This window comes from Poecilia formosa, unplaced genomic scaffold, assembly GCF_000485575.1.
Source record: "Poecilia formosa unplaced genomic scaffold, Poecilia_formosa-5.1.2 Scaffold149, whole genome shotgun sequence".
NCBI lineage: Eukaryota > Metazoa > Chordata > Actinopteri > Cyprinodontiformes > Poeciliidae > Poecilia > Poecilia formosa.
This window is the reverse complement of record NW_006800088.1, coordinates 389266-413957: the sequence shown is the minus strand read 5'-3', so window position 1 is coordinate 413957 and position 24692 is coordinate 389266. Positions and strand designations below refer to the sequence as shown.

At 41.6% G+C, this 24692-nt stretch overlaps 2 protein-coding genes and 1 long non-coding RNA gene across 4 annotated transcripts in view; 1 reads left to right on the top strand and 2 right to left on the bottom strand.

The window, feature by feature from the left end:
* Window positions 1-5821, bottom strand: part of klc2 (kinesin light chain 2) — an 11629-nt gene extending 5808 nt beyond the window's left edge. For both annotated transcript variants that reach the window (XM_007563583.2, XM_016677178.1), the window contains exons 1-7: window positions 5712-5821; window positions 2324-2569; window positions 1890-2241; window positions 871-1087; window positions 591-780; window positions 308-481; window positions 89-188 (exon numbers count right to left, since the gene is read on the bottom strand). In XM_007563583.2, the coding sequence (XP_007563645.1) occupies window positions 89-188; window positions 308-481; window positions 591-780; window positions 871-1087; window positions 1890-2241; window positions 2324-2551 (1261 nt within the window). In that variant the 5' untranslated portion in view covers window positions 2552-2569; window positions 5712-5821. The remainder of the gene's footprint in view (window positions 1-88; window positions 189-307; window positions 482-590; window positions 781-870; window positions 1088-1889; window positions 2242-2323; window positions 2570-5711) is intronic.
* On the top strand, window positions 4625-7318 carry LOC107837524 (uncharacterized). The gene is made up of 3 exons (XR_001663540.1): window positions 4625-5310; window positions 6624-6728; window positions 6879-7318. It is a non-coding gene; the product is annotated as an uncharacterized LOC107837524 (long non-coding RNA).
* A 959-nt stretch (window positions 7319-8277) lies between these two features.
* Window positions 8278-24692, bottom strand: part of pacs1 (phosphofurin acidic cluster sorting protein 1) — a 62516-nt gene continuing 46101 nt past the window's right edge. The window contains exons 5-24 of the mRNA XM_007563581.2: window positions 24014-24158; window positions 23843-23934; window positions 21734-21811; window positions 19566-19625; window positions 18479-18639; window positions 17589-17682; window positions 16846-16929; window positions 16645-16766; window positions 16351-16489; window positions 15892-15996; window positions 15691-15797; window positions 14988-15142; window positions 14774-14884; window positions 14586-14688; window positions 14448-14490; window positions 13874-13916; window positions 13631-13772; window positions 13237-13475; window positions 12808-12927; window positions 8278-12728 (exon numbers count right to left, since the gene is read on the bottom strand). Of these exons, the coding sequence (XP_007563643.1) occupies window positions 12610-12728; window positions 12808-12927; window positions 13237-13475; window positions 13631-13772; window positions 13874-13916; window positions 14448-14490; window positions 14586-14688; window positions 14774-14884; window positions 14988-15142; window positions 15691-15797; window positions 15892-15996; window positions 16351-16489; window positions 16645-16766; window positions 16846-16929; window positions 17589-17682; window positions 18479-18639; window positions 19566-19625; window positions 21734-21811; window positions 23843-23934; window positions 24014-24158 (2262 nt within the window). The 3' untranslated portion in view covers window positions 8278-12609. The remainder of the gene's footprint in view (window positions 12729-12807; window positions 12928-13236; window positions 13476-13630; window positions 13773-13873; window positions 13917-14447; window positions 14491-14585; window positions 14689-14773; window positions 14885-14987; window positions 15143-15690; window positions 15798-15891; window positions 15997-16350; window positions 16490-16644; window positions 16767-16845; window positions 16930-17588; window positions 17683-18478; window positions 18640-19565; window positions 19626-21733; window positions 21812-23842; window positions 23935-24013; window positions 24159-24692) is intronic.

The window sequence follows — 24692 nt, the reverse complement described above, 5'->3', positions numbered from 1 at the left end:
TAAGGCCCTAATTTTAGATGCATGAAATTGAGTGTTTTTACAGGCTGCTAGCTGAGCTGCTAGCTGAGTTGCTAATGGTTTCACTCACTGTTGACAGATCCGAACTCCTTCTCATGTGCTCTGGTCAGGATCTCTTTGTACAGAACTTCTGCATCTTTGAACTTGCCCTGCTTCAGGTAGCAAGTGGCCTAAAGGGAAACGACACGAATCAGTGCACTGACGGTGGTTGCCTTGGAAACCAGACATATCGTAGAGAAAGGAGGCAAGGAGGATTCAGGACGCCGAGCTGTGTCCGTCGGGTTCCCACCAGGTTGTTTTTGGTTCTGGCCACGCTGGGGTCGTCGGTTCCCAGTTTGGACTCGAAGATCTCCAGGGCCCGTTTGTAGTAGTACTCCACCTCGTCGTACTTGGCCTGGTTCAGGCACAGCAGGGCCAGGTTGTTCAGCTGCTTGGCTACGTCCGGATGGGACTTCCCCAGCACCTGAACGCAAACAAACGACAGACATCGTTTGCATCAGGCTTTCACTCAAATGAAAAACAAATTTAAAAGCAGCGCTGCTCTAGTGTCCTTCACTGCCGGGGGCCCTCACCTTCTCTCTGATGCCCAGGGCCCTCTTGCAGAGCGGCTCGGCCTCCTTGTACTTGCCCCTCTTGCCAAACAACACAGCCAGGTTGTTGAGGGTTGCCGCCACCGCCGGGTGGTCCTTCCCCAGGGTTTTCTCTCTGATGGCCAAGGCGTCATTCAGAAGGTGAGTAGCTTCCTTGTATTTGTTTTGGTCCCTGGAAACACAGCAAAAAAAAGACGGCTTGAGAGCAGCAAGGAGTTTTTGTACATATAAATCAAGAGGACGGGCCCTTCCGTCAGCCCACCTGTACACCAAGGCCAGGATGTTGAGCATGGTGGCAACGTCCGGGTGGTCGTGTCCAGACGACTTCTCCAGATCCTCCAAGGCCTGCTTGCACAGAGGCACGGCCACTTCGTACCTGCCCTGGGAGGCGTACTGGATCACCAGGTTGTGCAGCGTCCTGAGACGATTCGGGACCTCGTAGCCCCCCTGTTGGGCTGCCGCCTCCCCGCTGGGCTGGGCTGGGACAGAACCGGACAGAGACGCAAAGAACTCTGATCAAATTCACTTCTGTCATTTGTTTTTCTTTACCCTAAAACTTTTAGAAACAAATTACCAGCCATTAAGGTGTTAATTTAGATCTATTCTAGCAATTAGTATGCGCCTTGTAGTTGTTAAAGTACTAAAAAGTACTACAAGTACTAGTACCTGTCTTCATTACAAGTGATCCAATTACCTATATCGGACATTTTGCTAGTTTCAGTTGGTTAAATGCTAAAATACTTTTAAAACGACTTTTTAAAGGACAATTTTGTATTAAATTTCAGACCAATGTAAATTTATTAAAATAAATTAACTGATGTTCTGAAAATTTAAATTTGACAACCTATATTCATGATTTTTGCTCATTTCTCACAAAAGATAAAAAGATAAAACAACTTAGAATGGAAAAGCTAATGATGGTTTTTCTCCTGCTGCCACATAAAATAAACGGTGCTTATTGACCGTTTGCTTTGCAAACATCAGCACAACAATGTCAAGAATTATTGAGCGCAAGTATTTCCACTTCTCAAGCTGCATTTTCTTTTTCCCAGAATGTTTTACATGTGCTCTAAATTGGTTTATGTCGGTGAATTGAAGGCAAAAATGGCTCTTTGAAAAGGTTCCAGACCTTTGATCTAGAATTTTCTGATCTGGAAAAACGGGACAGAATCATTCAGGACGGTCGGATGCAACGGCATGACTTCCATGCATAAACAATTAATGCTCTGCAGCTCTTTGTGTGTGCAGCATCCTATTAAAAACGGTGCAGATCACAGCTACCTGTTCCCTGGTCGTCGTCGTTGGGGAACAGATCGTCCAGGCTGTCCTTTGAGTCTCCTCCTCCTCCTCCTCCTCCCGTTCCCTTGCCTCCGCTCCCTCCAGAGCTCTGGCTCTTCTCCTCCGACAGGGAAACGTCGTCGTCAATCTTCTTGATCTGATTCATGAACTCCAGGTGCTTCTTCTCCTCCTCCAGCTGGGCCACGCACTGCTCGCTGCGCTGCAGCTTGTGCTGCGTCTCCGCCAGCTCGTCGCGCAGCCACTGGTTCTCCTGGCAGAGCCGACGCACCTGGGCGCGCAGCTTCTGCTTCTCCGACTCCACGGCGCTCAGGTGGTTCGACAGAGCGATGATGACCTGCGGCGACAGCGAGACGAGAGCGTGAGCGTCCGCCGAGAGACGGAGGACCGGGAAAGCCGCCGACTGGACCGGAGCCGACCTGCGCTTCTCCCAGGCCCAGCTCGATGTCCTCCAGGTTCTTCCGGAGGAGGCCGGACTTCTCCTGGGCGACGGGCGGCTGGGCGCAGTCCAGCAGCGAGTTGAGCAGCTGCGCGTGTTCGCCGCGCAGCGTCTCCAGGCCCTGCATGACGGCCTTCGTGTTGAGGACGATCTCGTCCTGGGTCAGGCGCTCCAGGGCTTCTTCACGCGGATACACCATGGTGGACATTGCGTGGTTTCATGCACACTGTCCACAACATGATCGAAAGAGACATTTATTGTACAACTCGTTATTTATACATCGCTGCTTTGTGAAACGATGTGCATTAGCTGCTGAAAGACTCACGTGTAGTGTGTAAAACAGAAACACAGCAGTTGGTTGGAACTGTTAAGATTTTCAGCTTAACATGCTTGTTTATTTCAACCAAAATCTAAGACTTTTTAAGGATGTATGGACATGACATGAAGTTTTGTAATTTATTTTTTGGTCCATAAACGCACCATTTCTACACAGAACCCACTTAAAAAAAAAAAAAAAAAGAGGATATGTTCTCATTTGTATTTCTTAGAAAACTGCGTTTTAGGTGACACATTCTGCGTTATTTAGTTAATCTAACATATTTTTGGTTTTCTCTTGCAATCCACACTTCTTTTTTTTTTCCACCATTGAAAAGACACAGAGTGAAAGAGAGACCGTATTGGACGCTGCGAGCCATTATCAAAACTTCTGACGTTCAAAGCGCTCAGCTTCAGGACCAGGAAAACAACTTTGATCGGACGTTTTGTCGGCGCATAACAAACCGGAACCACATGAAAATCGAGAGACCAAACATGCTAATGCTACGTTTGCACTGATGCTAACTGATTTACAAATGTCAGATGATGGGAAGTCGCTGGTGAGAATGTTGAGTAGTATGCAACGCTGCCCATTTGACCAAATCCCACTGATCTGAATGAAGCTTCAGAAAATCCCTATTCTTAAATACTTCAGGCCGGCAAGAGAGACAAAACAACCCGATCAAAGATTCCTAATGTGACTGAAGATTTTAGTTAGATTAAACACGATGATCAGGTGTAGGGAGTCAGAAAACGAATATGCAACACATGTGATTTTATAGCCTGCATGGTCGAAAATATTAAATGCACAAAAGGAAAGCAACAGACAGTTTGTTTGGTTTTAATTGCAAAAACGGTTAAGAGCAGCAGGAAGCGGTTTCTACTTTATCAACGGGTGAGAGATGGATACACTGAAGAGAAAATGATTGTGTGTGAGAGGGGATGCATTAGTTAACGTGTCCCTAAAGCAGATTGCTCGGTGCCTGTGGGCTACAAGCTAACACGGCGTCCGTCAGGCACCAGGAAGTCCAATTCAACTGATCCCTTGACAGATCCACCTTCAGAGAAGAAGACAGATTGAACTTTAGCCACTCCTGTTCCTGAAATTATTAAACATCTTGCCAGTTTTAAATGAAAATAAAAGAGAAATTAACTAAAAATAAATTTACTAGGTAGAAAAATTAAGTGTTTTGGCAAGTTAATTTGTAAACTAAAAGGCCGGTTTTGGAGCTTGTGAAAAATTTCTTGGTCATCGAGAAACTTGATGTGCAATTAATAACAGTCTTGTTTGGATGCTGTCAAAAAAAAAAAAGTCAAAAAGTTCTACTTTTTCAAAAGATTTTTGCTGGTTTGCTAACCGTGAAAACAAAGTGTGAATTTGAAACACCAAAGATGGTTAAAAATTTCAACTCCAAATAGTTTTCTAAAAGTAAAAGCTGATGTGAGATTCCTCCTCCTTCCCACACACAGTGTGACTTTGGCTTTGTTGCCAATTTACACACTTAACGTTAAAAAAAAAGAAGGCGAGAAAAATGTATATTCAATGCTATAATGTGGTATTTACATCGGCTTTAAAACTAATTTGAAGGTCAAGTCTGGAAAAAAAAAACAAGAAAAAAGTTCTGCCTGGTGCATTTTCCTGCAGACAATTCAGACTTTACATACTTGGTTCTGATTTTTAAATACTTTGTCTTCTGCATGTTCATTATTAGGAAAAGTAGTTATTAAACAGCAAGAAAGTAAGGAATGTCACATAGATAACAAAACTCTGTGCCTAACTTCCGTCTGATTTTTATTAAAGCAACGTGTATGAAACAAAATGCTAATTCTTAAAGGTTTTTTTAAAGTTTTTTTTTCTTTTTTCAGAAAAAATATTTTTCTGTATTTTAAGCTTTAAGTCAGAGCCCATCAAGAAATATATAATTTTTATTTTTTTTTTTCATTTTAATCGCCATCTGGCCCATCAAGAAATATATAATTTTTATTTTTTTTTTTCATTTTAATCGCCATCTGACACCTCATGAGGTCAGGATACATGTCTTCATCATCTGCTTTCAAAACACAGACTGGAGTTTCTCAGTTCAGCTTGAAGGTACTAAACAACTTCATTTATAAAGGCACATATTAGCTATTCCATTCAAAACAACAACAACCTGCAGTAACAAAAGAGGAGGAACCGTCTGTGGGTCTTATTATGGCTAGGTTAGAATACGATTCATAATATATTATAAAACTATCATGATTTATCAGTTTAAAAACAAACCATCGTGTCTTTAATGTGATACCCAAGTTGCTGACTCAAGTGTCATGACTGATATTAACTGGATCAGGATCAGACTGTGCAGCATCGTGACTTTTCGGTTTTTTTCCCCCTCCAGCTTTGATGATGGAGGTGCACCTGTTCTCCTTCCTCCTCTCCTCCCTCCCTGCCCGTCTCCTCTCCTCCCTCCTTTCCTCCTCCAAAGCTGACTGCAATGCACCACTATTAACACTCCCACTCTGGCGCCTGTCGTATTCAACCCCAAAAGCCCAAAGTTACGGAGCTCAAAGGAAATCCGTAACATGACGGCCATCTCTTTATCTACGCATGTTTAGATGTCGGAGTGTTTTTCGGGCCAAATGGTCGGAGGATGGCGCAGGCCTGCGGCCGAGGTGGGTTTTTTTTTTTTTTTTTTTGTCTCTGGCAGATGAGTGGAGGTGACCGACAAGGACAGCGATGTGACTGAACACTGATACGTTAAAAATAAAAATACCCCACAGTTTGTTGAGTCACATCCCGACACTGAAGCTGTGTGTAAACAATGAAGGCCCGACCTCTGAGCCAATAAGCAAGGATGTGCAGCAAATAACTCACTTTATATAATCCAGAACACCAGACGAGGCTTTTTAACACCAATGTTTAGTTATTAAACGGAGACTGTGTAGCAGTACAGTTCGCATATTCGCAAAACGTCGCCGCTTGGATTCACTATTTTACCCAAACTCTCGGTTTAAGTCGTCGCATATTCTTCTTTTATATTTATATATTATAAACAATAACATATGTTCGTTACCTTCATCGAAGAAACAGCGACGCTTTCCCGACTTCAGAACAAAGCGGCTGAATGATGTTGTGATGCTCCAGAAACACTCGAGGCAAGCTAGCTGACGCCACGCAACTTCCGGTGGCGTTCTTCCAAAATAAGACTCAACTGAAAGTTGGCCGCGACTCTTCGGTTAATGTGCTAAATAACGTTGGCCTCTAAGTTACGCTTAGGTTTTTTTGTTGTTTTTTTAAACAGCACGTTAACGTAAACTCCTTTACAAGCCCTCTCTAAATCCGGGGCACTGCGGCCGAGGAGCTCTGAAATAACTCCAAACAGTACACCTGATTTATTTAAAGCGATTACACTCACTGTTGACAGCTGTGACTAAGCTAAGACCTGCTCTGCCGAGCTTCCTCCTTAACCTTAACTTACCCACACAGAGCTGGGCCGCTGTTCTAACTATCTGTGCTACCTCGTCAGATTTCCTGCCGTAGCACGGATAGATAGCTACAGGGGTGTAACTTTGAGGCACAAAGAGGCAACCCAGGCCGGGATAATGCTTAACATTATCCTTGCTGTTTAACATTATTGCCAATGTTTATGAGATGTTAAATTTCATCTCCAGAAAAGTTTCCTTTTGCGTTAAACATTGGAGTTAAAGCAAAACACTCAGTAAACATAGCAATTATGACAATTTAACCGTATATAACCTTAAACATCAAGGACAATACTAAGCACTGGAGGTAACATTTTAAAAAAGTTGGGGACAACGTTAAACACCCTGGACAAATTCAAACATTGGAGCCAGCGGTTAACATTGTCACCGATGTTTAATATTGTCTCTTTTTCTGTCCTCTCAAAGGAATCTCCATGTCGAATCTCCACATTCAAAGACAAACTCCCAGGATTTTCTGGCTTTACTCATTTTTATTTTAGCAGATTGTGAGAGCGCCCCTGTAAAGAAATCAAAATGGTCATGTAATTCCCAGGAATGGGAGGGAACCATGATGAACTGACAGATGAAACAAGGATAAAGAGAGCCAGGTAGGTAGGTAGTAGGTAGGTAGGATGAATGGATGAAGGTAACCAGGATGGATGGATGGAGTTACTCAGAATGGCTGGAACCAGGATGGATGAACTGAAAGCAGCTTCTCATCAGGACGGTCTAGTTAAATCGTCATTTTCTTCTCTCAGGTCTGCACAGCAGGAGAAGCTTGCTGCTTCCCCTCTCTTCCAGTGTCCATCGGCTCAGTGTGACGTAGCGACTCAAGCTCAACAGGTGAGGCTGTTTTCAGGCTGTTTGATCTCAAATCTCCCCCACCAACGGCGCCTCAGATGAGCGAGTCGTAGCGACACACCGCCGACCCATTTGGCTCACTACAGACGATACCAGAGTCCGATTCTATCAAGCTGGCGTGGGACACCTAATGAAACTGTCCCTGCTCAGACACAAATAAAAAGGAGAAACAGGAAATCAGAGATGGATTATTTTCATCAGCATTTATTATGTTGTCGTGATGGAAAATGAAAAACCCAACTGAGAAGAAAGAAGCTGAGGACCGAAGGGAAGAAATCCTCTTCATTCTCAAACTTTAAATTCTATTGAATAGTTAACGCTGGAACTGGAAAACATTTAAAATATCCAAAATAAATACACAGAAACTACAAAATAAAAGGATTTATGAAGTTTCTGCTCTCAACTAAACCCTTTTTTTTTAAAACCCTTTTTTTTAAAGAACAATTTTGTTTACAAAACACCAGATTGTTGACTTTATTCATCCAGTTTTTGGTAGAAACAGAGAAACAAATCATGCAAATGGAAATTGAGGACGGAAAGGCGACAACAGGACAGGTGCAGGTTCCAAGTCAGAAATAAAGCCTGGTGGCCCGCCAGGCTGATAAAACACTGGGAGAATCTCTTCACTTCTGTCTATAGCTCCGTTTGTAAATGGGAACCCCGTCTATATCGTCATCTATAAATAGGAACATTCTGTGTTTATATTTCTAAGCGATCTTAGGGCTGCTCTTGGTCCGATCCCTCACCTGGGACCCGTTTTCTCCGGTTGACCCGACCCCAACAGAGACACGAAGCTCCTATAGGATCACTGGGACACTTAACAGCAAAGTCTTCCAGGTAGACTTTCCAAAAGGTGATACTGCAGGAAGTTATGACCATTCTTCCAGAAGTAGATTTGTGAGCTCACCGTCGCTGAAACAGAGCACAAATCTGTGAAGGTTAGTCAAATTCTGAAACACCAAACTTCTTGATCGATGTCTTCATGAACCTTATGTTGTGCACCGTTCCAAACACTCGAGCTGAAACAGGAACAGGTCGTAGCGAAGGTAAGAGCATGAAATTGTTCAACACGTCTTGGTGTAGAAGCACTAAGTTTGATTTGGTCCAACTCCTGAAAAGCCTTTGAAGACCAAATGTGCGGTTGGTCCAATCACAGAAAACACCTTTAAATCTGTGATCTGAAAATGCTCAAACGGTGATACTTATTGAAAATATTTCCTGTGGAAGGTTTAAAACTCTCTGCACCTCTGAGTGAGAATTGTCAGAATAACAATAATAATAGAAAAAAGACACAGCTACAAACGAGGAATGTCTTTATTTAAAAAAACAAACATAATGAGCACTTTCACTGTTGATCCCACATCTGTTCTAACGACAGACGCAATCATGGAAAAAAGCAGTACTACAAAACGTAGAATGAACAAAAACAAAAACAAAAAAATATATATATCAAGTACTATCTTGTATGTACAAGCATAATAGTTGTTTTGTCATAACTGCTGTTATAGGCAGAAGGCAAAAAAAAAAAAAAGTTAAAAATAAAAATTGCTGCTGAAGAAAAATGGTATGTGCAAAATACTCTTCACAAGTCCACAAGCTCAGGAGGCTCTCCTCCCAGCAAAACCTCTTCAGGCAGAGAAATCGACTGCTTTGAACGAGCAACCCCCCCCCAGTTCCTCTGAGGACAGATGGGCGATTTACAAGCTGCAAAGGAACAGGGGACAGTGTGTTTTTCCCAGGGAGGTGAGCTTGTGGAAGTTTGGTGAAAAAGACAAATCTGCTGATCACACACACAGAGAGAGATTACAGACACACGGAACGGCTCGTAATCTCCAACCACAGACAGAGGAACCACGGCGACAATCACTGGTTGACACAAACACAGAGGTACAGGTAGAGGAACAAGTTGACGACTTGCGCACAGAACAACCAGCGTCTCCAAAGAGACTGTAGGAAACATTAGGCAATTTGCCCTTCGCTGAAATTACGGTAAACACTGTTTTGGACAAAGTCCAAGAAAATATAACAAAAAAAAAAAAAAAAAAAAAAACTGAAAATGCTACTATAATAATTAAAATGTTCATTTTTGAGCATTATTCAGCGAGATATTTCCAATTTATGTTGACCTCTGGCCTCCTTCTGAGGGTGCAAACAGAGGACTAATGAATCGATAAGAAAACCAAATGTTGCAATAACCTCAACACAAAGCATTTTCGACAAGAGTACAAATTGTTGCTCTCAACTGGGCTTTAGGTCATAAATCTCCAACGGTGATGTAAAAACACTGATTTCATTCAAAATGCACACATTTTGTCCAATTTCTCAAATTTACCAAATCCTTTAACAGCTTAATCTAGACTTGTAAGAAGTAGGAGCAAAATTGGAGAAAGTTGCTAGAAGGCATAATGGTGTTCAAGTTTTAGGCTTCCCTGTTTCGGTGAATTATTCTCTCATATTACCAAGAGTTGACTGGCCAGTTTGGGGCAGTGAGGAGCAAGCAGAATATTAGTTTTTAACAACTGTCTTACAATCGCTTCCTGAACATAAAAGATATCTCCATAACTTAAAAGCTAACAGAGTGACAAAGTAAATAAAGGTACTAAGGAAGATGGGTTATACAATTGAACACTACTTCGTCAACTACAATTTGTTCAGCCTCCTTTTAAAAATGGTGACCATGAGCATTCAAGAGCTCTGAATCTTTTTATAACGATGCTCACAGTGAAGAAGAGGAAGAAGCAGACTGTACTGGCTGCTGCAGCTTCTTTTCAGTCTGCTAGCTGCGTCTGCAAAGATGTGACTTCAGGGAAAACCGAGTAGAGAGCAGCTGAAACGCCGTTCATCAGGATGTATGTCGATCGAGGCGGAGCGCTCGGTTCCTAAAGCAGAAGGGAAACGGCTTTTCAGCATCTTTTTATGCGTCGGCAATTAACTGGAATCACACTGAAAGATGTTACCTGCCAAGTCAAAACAGACTACAGATGCTAACCTTAGCCTAGCCCTTCAGCAAACCCGTCTACAAAAATCTGCAGGATGTTCTTTGGGACAAAACATCTGTTGTTGGCGCCAAGAAAATTGAATATTGCAAGTTTACGACACTAAAGGAGATGATATAGTGTGTGATTCGACTGTACTTTAAAGTTACCCGGTTTTAAAGCCTATACAAGGCATAGAGTTTAAATAAAGTGTTAGTTTGGTACCATGTATAGCCGTGTACTTTTTCTTAAATGATTTAAAAAGATAACACATTGCTCGAGTTGAGAACTTGAGGATCCAAAACTTGTTTCCGTGAATTTGCTGCAAACTTTAGATCGTGATTGTTATTATTTTTTTTAATTTAGTGTAGTTTTCTTTTGAAAAACAACACATTAAAGCCTAGTGTTTCTGTAGCTTCAAGTTTGGAATGAAACCTTGAGCTCAGGTTTAGTTTGAGCAACATCTGGGTCAAATCAACAGCATAACAACAATATCTGATGTTCGGGGACGACTAAAACATGAAACTCCCAGTCAAAATGAAAAGAAAAGTCAAGTTCAGGAAGACTGGCTTGCCAAAAGCATAATCTGTGGGATATTTCATTTCTAAAACTCAGTGAAGAGCAACCAAAGAAGATGCATTCAGATATGAAGAACAACTTATTAAAAATCGATCAGGAGCAGACAGAGTGTGATCTGTTAACTGAGAAGATTCATACATCAGGTGGCGCCAAAAAACCCCAAAAAGACACATGCTGCCGACATCACAACTGTAACACTGTAACATCAACACAGAGGAAAAAATATATAATCCTCTCTATTGTCAAATAAACTATTTTAAATAAAGAGATAAGCATTAACACCATTTTAAAAACTATTTTCTGTAATACTTCAGTGGCGACGGAGAGTGTTACGATGTAGACGACACAAGGCGATGCGTTTTTCCTAAATCATTTTGAATAGATAGTTATATTTGGAGAATTTCTATAGTTTGTTTATATTTACTGGATTTTCTTTTCCTTTATTTTTTATTTTTTTTAAAAAAGAAAAAGGTCAACCCCAGCAATTTGCCTTGTGTGCAGCTACAAAGTGAACAAGATGACCACTGCAGCTTCTGCAGCCCTAATCAGATAATCAGTGATATCGATAATCACCACATCATCATCAACGCACACACACAAAAACACACACTACACATCTCCCAGCACATTATAGAAAACTATTTATCATACCTTTTGATTATTGTTTTTTTTTTTTAAAACCTTTAGGCTTTTGACCATGTCATGTTTTATTCGTCACATACACATTTGTTACCTCTTACTGTACAGTCGAGTCACTAATCGCCTCACGACGTCCTGGAGAAAACAGACCTGAACTCCAATAACTCAATGATTTCCCCTAGTAATAAATTGCCATTAGGGGAAGTGGTGGATGCGCACAGACTGATATTTTCTCCAGGTCTACTGCTGTTACTGTTGCCAATAAAAAAAAAAGTGGCATACTAAATTAAGCTGACATTTGTGCTTCTATCTAGAAACAAGATACGGTAAAAAAAATAAATAAAAGCACACTTTATTTTTCCATATTCCCTTCTATGCTGCTGGGGCTGTTGAAGCATGCATTTTGTTCTTAGCAGTCGTACCTGCTGCATATTTCGTCAGGTTATTACGCTTCATTGCCGGCCGAAGTCATTCAAATGGTCCGTGTGTGTTCAGAAGTGCATAGCGATTGAAGAAGAAAGAGAAACGGCACGTCAGATTCACCACTACGCGTCACGATACGGCGTTAATAAGAGGGGAAGGTTTTACTGGTTTTCACAAGAGCACTACTCTAGAATAAAAGACACTTCCCCTTGTATCTATGTAGTTTTTTTTTTCTTTCGTTCTTTTTGTTTTTTTTTTTGGCATTTGAACATCTAAATATTTATTTATTCTTTTTACAGGAAAAGAAACTGCTAAATGGAAGCCCTTGAAATGAAAACAAGTACATTAGTGGATTCATTTTTGTGTAGAAATGACTTTTTCATGCCTTTTTGAGCGAAGGAGCCGTCGTGGTTTGATCGCCCTTGCAAACTGAAGCAGAAGTGACAGTTTCCGGCACGCGGGTGTTGGGTGTCGATCCGGTGGTGTGATGAGGTCTAAAAGCGTCCGGTTTACAGAGTAAGGGCTTAAAGTGGGTCGTTTTTTATTTATTTATTTTTTACATGCTGCTGCATTCCTTAAAACGGAAACATAAATGGCGGCTAGCTAATAAACCTGTGCTGTGATATCCTTGTACACTCACGCATACACACACACACACACACACGCACACACACACACGCACACACAAACATAATATACATTCACGTGTGCATGCACACCTAATCCACACACACACACACACACGCATACACACACACACAAAAAAAGAGCATTAAAGTGACTTGTAACAGCGTTGCACTCCAGCACCCTCCTCCTCCTCCATAGAGAAATAAATCGAATGCAATTTTTTTTTTCCTTTCATTTTGGTGGAATTGAAGAAAGAAAAATGGTCCGGCTGCTTGATCCCCGTCTTCTCTGCAGGTCTTTTGTGCAAAAAAAAAAAAAAAAAAAAGGGAGGGAAGAGTGAGGGGAGAAGAAAGTCAGGCGAGGTGGAGGAGTTTAAAGCTCGGTCCTACGACGGGGGCTTGCTGTAGCCGAAAAGTCCGACCGGCAGGTACTTGACGTGAGTGGGCCACTGCGCGGCCAGCTGGAAGAACTTGACGTCGTTCCACTCGACGCCGTCTATCGACACTGGAGGCAAAAGCGGCGGGCAGTGAGTGAAATGCAGACATCACAATGAGCGAGGGCGAGCGCGGCGCGGTTGGGTCACCTTTCAGGATGGTCTGCTGCTGCTTGGCGGAGCAGATGAGGCGGCTGATGCCCTCGATCACCTGGCTCTTGGAGTCCATGTCCTTCTCTTTGGGCTTCTTTCCCAGGAAGATGGTGGGAACTGAAGGCAACGAGACCAAAGGCTTAAATGTGAACTCAAATGACCGCCTGTCCTCATGTCATTTATCATTTATCAGTTGTGCTAAATTAAACATGAGAACAGAAGTAGAAGAATGTGGAAGAAATAAAAAACTATGTTCATAAGTTGAAACGTCTGGCTTCACACTTCATTACATCAGGAGGTTTTGCTGCATTCCTTGTGCACATTTTATTCCCGCTACATTGTGCACAAGTTAAAATAATAAACAAATCATCCAGGTTCAGAAGTAATAACGCAAAAGTGATCGTGAAACAAAAAACAGGAGCTGACCTTTTTTGTTCTTCTCCTTGGTGACCACAGTCATGGCCATGGTGTTAACCAGGGTCTGTGAGTCGCTGCTGCCCCCTCCTGGCAGCCTGCTGACCTGCAGCGAGCGGAAGGCGCTCTTCAGCGTGTTCTTGCAGCCCGTGTCGCGCCGCTCTCCCTCCCGCCGCTTGTCCGCCAGCGACGCCAGCCAGTAGTCCACCTGCAGGCCGATGGCGTCCACACCGTGAGGCATGCTGGGGCTCCTGGGAACAGACGGACATCATAACAGAGACCAACCTCACACAGCACCCTGCACGGTTATCTGCTCTTCGATTTGAGGCGCCACGGTTGAATATTTGATTTTAAACCTAAACAGTCATCGGGTGAAATGAAGATTTAATCGGACAAATCGTCTCACCCCTGCACTGTGAGGACGCTGCCCATGGACGGGGACGAGGGGGGCGTGGCTGCCTCTTTGATCATCCCAGTGGGGGAGCCGTGAGATGGCGGAGACGTCGAGGGGACGGCCAAGCTGACTCCAACACCCTCCTCTGGATCTCCTGGAAGAAAAAAATGATCAAAAATCCCCCTAGATGTCAGCTGATTAGGGCTGAAGTGGATCGTCTCTGTACTCTTTCAAACTCTTCGACAAAACCCTCACCTGTCGGCGAGCTCGCAGACTCGATGAGGCCGACCTTCACAACCTGGAAAACAACAGATTAGGATGAGGGCTGCAACTAACGATTACTGTACTAATCGATTAATCGGTTATTCTGATGATTAATTGATAAATCTGGTAAAAAAAAAATAAATTACACATCTTGGAGATTTTTTTTTTATTCATACAACATTAGAAATGCATTAAAAGATGAACATAAATAAAATTTGTTTTGTTGATAAGAAAATGAAGATTTAATCGTCTAAAATGCAATACTACTAATTACTTTAGTGAATTTGAACTGAGTGAATACAAAAAGTGCCATTTGAGGAGTTTTGGGTTGACAGACAGAGGAGTTTTCTATCTTAAATGGAAAATGTTTACATATACATATAATTTGTACAGTTCGGCTTAATTACTGCTCTGAATATTTTTTTTTTTTTTGTTTTTGCAGATGGCCTTTTTTCAGATTGTACACTCCAGTTAACGATTAATTGGTTACTAAATTAGTTGACAATTATTTCAATAATCAATTAATTGTGTCAGTTACAGTTTTATCAGAAGATTAGAATCTCACCCCGATGAAGGGGATGAACTTCTGGTAAGACTCTTCTTCCCGCCTGAAGAAGAGATTAATAATAATAAAAAAAAGAAATCAGGTTATTTATGATAACCTGTGATGCTTTCATGTTTTTTTTTTAGGACTTTCACTCACGTTTTGTGCTTGCAGGTCAGCATTGCTTCTGCGATGGGCAGCTGGTGAGTGACTGAGGTGCCGCTGATGTACTGACTGATCCTTCCAGAAACGTCCAGCTGATCTGAAGGCCAAAGAAGAAGAACATCCAGGCGTGAGATCTGCTGGAAAGAGAGGCTTGATGTGCAGATCCAAGCGGCGGCCATTACCAGTCTGAGGCGGCTCGGAACGGCTGAACACGTCTCTCCACGCTCCATCCAGGAAGGAGGAGCTGTAGCGGTTGTCAAGGGATCCGAGGTGCTTAGCGACTGGATGCGATCCTGAAAAAACAGAGGAAGAGACAAACTGAGCACGCAGAGTCACTTTGAGACCTTGTTGTTCTGGACGTATTGAGGGTCATACTGTTGGCTGAGCCTTCCTCACCCAGAGGAACCACCAGGAAGCGCATGTGGTTGAGCCAGTCGGAGGTTTTGTTGGCCAGCTGAGTGACGAAGAACTGCAGGATGGCTCCCAGGTAACTCTGGCCGCCCACAGCCACCACCTTCACCGCTCTGGGCATGGAGGAGTTACAGTTGCAGCTGCAGGGAAACGGGAGGCAGAACGGCGTGTAAACTTCAGCATCTACTCAGTCTGATCAGCTTTAAAGTAACAATCAATTGGATTAATCATGATTAATCTATTAAACAGTCAACTGATTTAGTAATTGATTAATTGCTAACTGGAGTATACAGACTCAAAATGGGCCATTTGGTGAAAAAGCGAGATATTCAGAACAATAATTCAGCTGTAAACTTTTTGGATTTAAGATAAAAACCCCTTTGTCTATAAATATGTTTTATCCAAAACTCCTCAAGCGGCATAGTTTTAGCTCGTCTCGCTTCAGCTTTACTAAAGAAATGCAATGAAATGTTTATTTTCATATTTAAATAAATGAATTCAATTATTTGGATCTTCTTAAAGTATTTCTAATATTGCACACAGAAAAAGCTTAGGTGGTTAAATGAAGACTAAGCACCTAATTAGCACCCTATCAATTATTTGATTAATCGTCAGAATAATTAATAGATTAATGAATTAATAATCATTAGTTTCTGCCATGAACTGATAGATTTTATTTTAAACTCACAATTTCTGTATGCGTGTAAGCACAGCAGAGAGCACTGCCTGGATCTCAGCGGGTGAACACGTGCAGACCACCGGGTGTCTCTGTCCTTGAAGCTGCTCGGCAACAAACTGCACCAGAAAAACACAGAGCAGGTAAAGCTTGCAGTGGGTAAAACAACATGATCACCATGTTGTTGTTTTTTTAGGGGACTGTGAGGCTTACCTGCCCTTGCCAATCTGTGCCGTTGACCAAGATGAGGCTCTCAGGAAGGGCAGAGTCTGATAACAAAATCTGGTTCAGCTGATCGTACACGACTTTCCTCAGAACCTTCACACACACACACAGAGAGAGAGAGAGAGAGAGAGAGAGAGAGAGAGAGAAATGTCCTGGGTTTAAAACCCCCACACATTTACTCTTCAGATGACTCATCTGCACATGCATAATTCATTCATGAGCTCCAAGGGATCCTGCATTAACAGACTGCCTGACTTTTCTTTACTTTTAGGAACGGTGTTCTGGTAAAAAGAGGACAAAGAACAAAAGCAGTTGTTTTCTGTGTAAACCCCTCAGTGGGGAAACATAAAGCCTGAAGGAATAATGCTGCCTGCGATAAGATCCTGGAGAGAGAGAGAAAAACAAAGTCATTAAAATTCTGATGGGAGAGGAGAGCTAATCTTTTACCGGCGTGCTGTGTCCCAGCTCCGGGGATCGCTCCGAGTCGGAGCTGTTGGTGCGTTCGCTCAGAGGCTTGGACAGCTGCCTCTCCTTCATGGGCGTGTTGCTGCTGCGCTTCTGCCTGGGCGTGTGGCCTCCATCCAGTCTGAACACAGGAAAAAAAACAACAAAAAAACATAACAAAATGATGATAATAAACCAAAGCAGAATCAGAACCTGGGCAGATTAAATCACAGATCTACATATTTGTACACTTTTTAACGTCAATGTAGTTTTTTAGTGGGTCGATTTGTAGGTTACCTTGGAGATGCTATAGGCTGCATTTCATTTTTGCTGCTTTTCAGTGGCGTTCGGGGTTTCTCTGCCACAGACACTGTAATGCAGGGGCCAACTTCGGCAAAAAGCTCCTGGTCTGTCAGCTCCTGCGAACACAAATCCAACCATTTTTAATTAATAAAGCTCTAAACACGACTAACAGAGGGGGGGGGGAAGCACTCGTACCAGCGTGTCCGTCTCTGATGGGATCTCGTCCAGGTTGCGACTGCGGGAGGGTTTCATCTTCTCCAGGGGAGGCAGCTCCCCCTGCTGGGAAAACGAGAGAGGAGCAGTCAGATCGGCTTGATGAAAAGTCAACGCGGGTAATGAAATGAACACACGTTTATGGTGCAGCCGCGATATTCTGCTTTAGGAAGAAAACATCATTAACAAAAGCAAGAGGACAGAGGGGATATTGGCAGGATCTTGAAATCAGAAGGAGGTAGAAAAGCCAAGTCTCCGTTAATTAAAGTGAACACAGCTGTTTCTTTTTGGTGCGTGTTGTATAAACAGGAACGCTGCAGTTGATGCTTTTATACACCGATGTAAAAAGAGAGAACTGAAGCTGCAGACAGCAGGGAGATGCTGAACTGAGACAGACTGAAACTTCTCTATTAGGCAGATGGTGGCTGTCAAAAAGGCTTACTGGATTTCTGACTCATTGAGAAAACACTGGAAGAACATTTCTCTCATTTTTTATTCTAAAAAGGCTTTCTAAAAGCTTTGAAATGTGGATTCTCCCCCCCCCCGCACATCAAGCCAAAGTTATGTTTTTTTTTTTGTTTTGTTTTGTTTTTTCATGTTTTGCACTTCATGTGATTCTGGATTCTTATATTATAGTTGGAGTATGTAAAGAACATCCATCAAGTTTTCTTGTTCACTTACTTTAAGCAAAACTAACACCAAACACAAGATGCCAGGGTACTTACTGGACTGAACGTATCTCGGCCCAGACTGCCTTTGCTGTTCAGACTGCCGATCTCCGTCTGTGAGCTGGACTGAGACATTCCTTCAAAAAACGGCCTAAACAAAGAAGACATGAAAAAAAAATATATATATTTTTGTTTCATTTTTCAAAGAACCTGCAGACAAGAACTGAAATATTTTTTTCTTCTTAGAGCAAGGACTCCTTCTGCAGACGGGATTCCTAAAATGTTTCTTCAAATAAAACATGCCAACAGTGAAAAAAATCCCACAGGATATGGATTACCTGCTGTCAAAAAAAATGATTTAGAAGGTTTCAACATGTTCCTTTCATTGCTCAAGAAGGAATAATTATTGGGATTTGTTTCACAAACCAAATCTTTTAGAGTTAGATACATTTTAGGAAAGCAGATTTCTTTCACAAATTTACCAAATCCATTATATGATTTAATTTAATGAATATTAAATATTTTTCTCATGAAATTTGATCACAGGTAACTGGCGCATCTCAGTCTTTTAACTATAAGTGCAAGTAGTGTTTTCCACCAACAGGGGGAGCTCTGAATTGCCACTGAAGGGTGAAAGTCAGAGTCTAGCTGGTATTCGGTGTGAATCTGTTCAGTTCTGCATTTGAGCCGCACACATGTATTGTGGTTTTGGAGGCCTACTGAGTTTGCGCTAAATTTGCTCCAGGATTCTTGAGTACATTTCCTCCCAGCTCCTAACGGTGCGAAACATTTGCAGGTGACAATATGGTGGGGCAAATATTACCAGAGCAGGAGGGGGGGAAGAGCGAGCATTTATTTTATACTCTTCCTGGCTTTCATTCTGTTGCTATTCTGGATGCAGAGATAATATCGACACACAGACACACAAATGGCGTCTCCCCTGTTACCTGAGCTTGGGTTTGGGTGTGCTGAGGATGCTGTCGGTCTCCTCCATCTCCGGCCCGCTGTCGCTGGGGTTGTACATCTCCAGGCTGTCGTAGAGCTCGTCCAGATCCTCCTCCACCTCCTGGATCTGCTCCCTCGACACGTGCTCCAAACCGAAACCAACCTGGACCAGACACACACACACACACACACACACACACGACACAGATTACTCTCTCTCTGCAATGAACTTTTAACTTATCACATCGTATACCTCATATACTCGCATCTGTCTATAACACACCTAACAGAGAAGCGAATGGAGATGGTGACTTCCTGTTAGCAGGAATGCTTCCCAAAAGTATATATTCACAGTCAAAAAGAAATCCTGTCAACATAAAAAGCTAGATTTCCAAAATTCAATTTCCAACTTGATATTTGTAAACTTTCTCAAAGATTTTCTGCACTTAACAGAAACACTTCCTATTACAACAGCAAACTGAAAGACAATCAGCTTGATTAGAAAAAAACAAACGGAAAAAAACAACCAAGCTGCAATAAGTGTGAATTAAACAAAGCGCTGAAAAAAAAAACAACAAAGTGTGTAAATGAACACATATCGTCTGTTTTGCATTTAAAGATGCATCCACATCTTTATGACTGATGCTTAGTTGCTTATGTTTAGTTGTTATGGTAAAACGACCAGATTTTTGAGAGAAATGGCAGATAATTTTTTCTCTCTTCCAACTACTTCTTTTAATTCAAAGGTTTTGCTTTTAGCAGCATGTGGCATGTTCATTTTAAACTGTAAATGAAATAAATACATTTAAAAAAGTACAGACAGCAAAAACAACTTTGAATAAGACGCAAAACATCTTATTCTTATCCATTTAGCTGCATGTAGAAACACGTAGCACACTACGCCACCACCCCTTCGTCCAGATAAGCTACTCTTTTGTCTCTTTTGTCCTTCCATCGATCTCTCACACATGCCTGCAAGTCAAAGCCAAGCTGAAAAACGCGCCGACTCTACAGCAAATTGCACCTATAAACCTTGCTGGGAAAGGCACAAGAGGGCATAAAAAAAGAGTAAAGAGAAGAAGAACATACCTCATCGGAGACTTTAAACCTCTTCAGCAAGGCGACAAATTTCTGCTTGATGTTGGGTTGCTGCGAAGGAACATGAGAAAAACAAAAGAGCAGAATAAGGCACCGAGGACATGTATGTTCGATTTATGAGTGTACGAAGGAGTGAAAAAATATAAACCGGCAACATCTAAGGTCGCTTTTCATGCTCGATGACTCAAAACAACACTTCCTGGAGACGGCATATTTTAGAGGAGGAAATTTCTTATTAAAGTCAAACATTTTGGAGCGAGCAAATTATTGGGGTTATCTAGTTAACGCTTTTCGCCGCAGATGTTTGGCTGAATTATTGCAAAGCTCATTTTATTTATGTAACATTCAAAGCCATTTGAAAAAAAAATAATAAGGGAAACATGGTTTATGTAATATTTAATAGGAATGAGTCAGCGGCTTGTTTTTACCCTAAAAAACTGGCTTTTTACTGAGACCCTGTTTAGTTGGACAAATAATCTCAATTTTCTCATCTTTTTTTTTTCTTATGACTTTTGCAACATATATGTAGGTATTTTTCGAAGCATCTCATTCAAGTATTTTTTATTTAATGAGGCAATGCCCAATAATTAACATGAAGAAAATTATTCCTGACAGGTTGACAAGACAGGAACAAGATTCATTCATTATGGTTCATGATTGTTACATAAAAAAAATTACAAGAAATGTACAAAACAAAGAAAAAAAACATAATAATAGATTAAATCTCTGACGGTTAACGCCACGGGGTTCAACTAAAATTCCAAGTAAAGAGTATTGTGTAGTAATGACAATAAAAACTCAGAGTTTTTTGAACATTGTTTTTTATTGCTCAACAAACACAGCATTTTAGATGCTCATTAAACAGATTTCAACTTCCAAAGAGGACTGAGTGTTGGAAGTATTTTAGACTTTAGACCATTTTACAAGCCTAAAGCTTAACTATATTGCACTCTATCATGCATAAAACACACACTGAGCTGTTTTGGCAAGCTTAAAAAAAAGTAAGCGTTGCCTGTAAAACCACACTGGTCTGCAGACAGAATTTGTCTAGGTTCATAAAATGTTGATCATTTTAGCATATTTCCAAATTCATTTTCACAAAACTGTGAAAATGATTTAAACTGAGGATGAATATGCACAAAATGCAGCTTCATATCGTTAGATGCCTGGAACGACAAGAGGAAATCTGGCTGTTACTTTCATCGCCATTTCATAACAAAACTCCAGTCAACAAACATTCATGCTGGTATTTATACTCATGGAAAAACTATGACATCACAGGCTTCAACTTTGCCTGAACTTAACCTTAAGCAGCCTTCACTTCCAGTGTCTCAACCTTTTGTTGCAAAGCAGGACAAAATGGTAAAAAAAAACGAAAGAAAAGGGAGGCAATTCAAACAGGTAGAAATGTACTGATAACCTTTGTTCAATAAAAACAGCAAAACTACATTAGCATTAGAAGATTGAGTCAAACGAGGTTTCAGAGAACTGGAATATCTGAAAGGTTTTGTGCCAACTTCCTCTGATGAACAGACGATGATCAACTTTATCTTTGAAAATGTGAGGTTTTTTTTTTTAATGAACGCTTCAGAGGGTAGAAGTGGCGTGCAGACAGTAAATTCAACATGTTCGTGTTTTGCAGCTGCAGCAGTGCAGGTGTTATCGTTTGAGGTGTGTGAGCTTTTCATTATAAAACACTCCGACACTCCTGCTACAACACACTCACAAAACAAAGCTTACAATCTGCATGCTACGAGTGTGCAAGACTGCACCCGCTCTACGCAGGATTTGATTCTTGTTATAACAGGTTCTTGCTGTGATTTGTGCAAATCTTTCTTTCTTTCTTTTCTTTTTTTTTTTTGTATGGAAATTGGCTGGAATGCCGAGCGCGGGGAACAAGCGGACCTGTGAATAAACCATAAAGGCAAGCGAGGCGAGGACGAACGAGTCGATACGAGTCAGGGCGGCGTGCGGACGGAGGGGTGGTGGGGAGGGAGGAGTAGGTTCGTGGAGTCAAGTCAAGTCAAATCAGATTTGTTTGAAAAGGCTACCGCGCGAATCGGGTTAGCCGCAAATTGCTTTAGAGACGAAACGAGCCAGGAGACGGAGAACACGAGCGAGACGGGGAGGGACGGAAACGAGAGCGAGGTTCGTCTTACCCTGGTGCTGCTGGCGTTGGGAGGGAGCTTACGCCGCGGCTTCTTCTTCCTCACCTCGTCGTCTTCGTCATACAGATACTGAGAGCGAAACAGAGAAGAAGAGGTCACTGCTAAAGGATCACGTCGTCAGTTCGTCCAGCCTTAAAATGTGCCGTCTTTCCCTTCTGAAAGTAATTATAAATCGTCTTACTGGCAGTGTAAGAAACGGTACTGTGTGCAAAACCCTTTGCCAACAGGGCAGCACTGACTCTTCTTTAACATTTCTTATGGTTGGAGAACACACAGAGGCATCTTTGACCTTTCCTCTTGGCACAGGCTTGCTACATCGCCCAGAGTCTCGGGTCTCCTCTTTTGATATCCTCTCTCTCTTTCACCCCACAGGTTTTCACGAGACAGGTCGCCTTGTTAACAGTTTCTGCGTGGCTACGTTTCGAATCATTATCCTGCCAAAAAATCCGGATCTGTATGAAACATGTCCTGATATCTTAATGAGTTTATGTTGCCATGAACTCTAGCAAGGTTCCCAGAATATTGGCATCAGGGATTCCCGTGAACACGGTGTGCTTTTCCGTATTTATTCTTCGTTTCTTGCCAAGCCCAACCGGGCACGGTTTTAGTTTCAGCTGACCAAAGCAGGCGGTTCTTACTGAAATCCCAGCAGAGGCTAAAAGCTACAGGCCAGTAATTTTTTACAGCAATGGATTACTAATTAGAAGTTAATAGGAAGTTTGATCAACTAAAAAGTCAAGTATGAGTGAAAGACAAACATTCTGTCATGTTTATTTCATAGGATTTGTTTGGGCTACCAACAATTGTGTCTTTTTTAAAAATAAATAATCAATAAATATGTTAAAATAATACCTTAAAATAAGCCCAAAGAACCAATTACATTAATTCTATGAAAAATAATCCTTTATGGGAACAGAAACTATTGCGATAATGAAAAAAAATAACAGTATGAACTATTTATTACTTCGTGTGACTGAATGGCACAGCAACCAAAACCCCACAAACATAAATATCGCTACTGAAAAACGTTTCGTTTGTCATATGCTTCTTTAAGACAATAAAGAAGAGTCATTTATATCACTAAGCTGCACGCAGTAATAGCATTTAATCATAATTTGGAAATGAACTGATATTTATTGATGTTCTCATTGAACAAAGTGGACAAAATACCAAAAACCAACAATAGAAGGAGTTTTTCTTTGGAACCTGCTGTGACAATAAATCAAAAGTCCTTATAAGAAAAGAATCATGATATATGATAAACAATATGATGAATCCAAACTCTTACATGAACTTAACCTTAATGATTAATGAATGTATTGTCCTGGTTATTTCCGATCTGGACACGTTGAGGGTTATTTTCATATAAACCCAGGAACCAAAGGAAGGAGTTTCCACTGAAAGGCAGCAAATCACAGAACAGGGATTTCATACAAAAGTGAAAGCACCGCATTGTGTTGATGGTACCAGGCCACATCCATTCACCTGTCTATGACTCAGCACTGATTGCTCACAATGTCTATCAAATCTTGCTTTATTTCTCTAAATGTTAGCTTACTTTCTGAAGAGAAACTAGTCGTTTTCCCCCGTGGGACAGAGGTCTGAAAGCACCTGATATTCTCTGTAGTTGAACCCTTTTCCTCGGCCTCTCCTGAACATTTAACTCCGACACCGCCAAAGGACGAGGAGGCGATGGGAAGGAAAGTACGCCGCTGCATAACCAACCCCACCATCCATTCATCCTCTCCTCAGCTTCTCTTCATCCCTCCACTTGGAGTCTTTCTAATTTGGCAACACAAAGCTGCAGCGCTCCCGCCTTATCTCCCTCTGCTGTGTGTCTGGCCCTGATAGCCACAGATTCCCTCCACATAGTTCTCTGCCTCTTTGTTTAGCCGTTTTGTTTCGCTCTGAAATCCAATTGGGGTACATGTCTTTTTCTTTTGTCTTGCATTGCATTTGCTTTGAGTGCTCAGACTTTAGAGTTGTTTTTGAACAAGAAATAAACGTATGTAGTTCTGGGAATATATTGCTGAACTTCTTGGCGAGCTACGGTTAGGATTTGTAAGAGTAAATATACTTTTTTTTTTCACTGAAACACACCTGCCCATGAATAGGGTCGTCGCTGCCCTCCTGTTCGGATGAGTAGCTCTCTTCCTCTTCTTCAGAATAATTGTCGATGTCTGGGGAGCGATCTAGAGAAAACAGAACGGACGGTAACAACAGCTGGAAGACGAGAGCAAAACGGCAGAGCTGTAAAACAAGCATCCGTACCAGACATCTTCGCTTTGGGTCCCTCGTGGTCGATGGGCTGGCTGGACAGGGAGTAGACTCTGATCTCAGCGACGGGTACAGAAGCATCCTTCAGCTGGCTGTGGAGCCCCAAAACCTGGGCCCCCTCGCTGGGGTGCTGCATCACCTACAGGGAAGAGAATAAACAACGCCATGGTTAGTTTGTGTCTTCCACCATTTATCACATTAAGCTTCTGCTGTTTTTCTTTTTTTTTTTTGGTCGAAACACAACTTTACTCTTTTACCAACAACATAGAGGTCACAGAGTCTTGCAAAAGTATTCACACGCCTTGAACGTTTCACCAAGTTTGCTACTTTGCAACTGGAAACTTAAATATGTTTTATATGCGATTGGTAATGAAAACAATTAATCGTATGAATCGTGATTAATCGTTTATTGAAATAATCGTCAATTAACTTAGTAATTGATTCATTGTTAGTATACATACTAAAAAAAAGTGCAATTTGCTGAAAGAACAAAACACCCAGAGCAGTAAGTAAATCAAAACGGTGCAAAAAATATCTACATTTTTCATACAATATTAAAAATTAAAAAACCTTGGTAAATATGTTCCAACCAGGACTCCTCAAATAACATAGTTTAAGCTTTTCCCAGTTCAAATTATGTACAAAAAATTATATGTGTGTGTGTGTGTGTGTG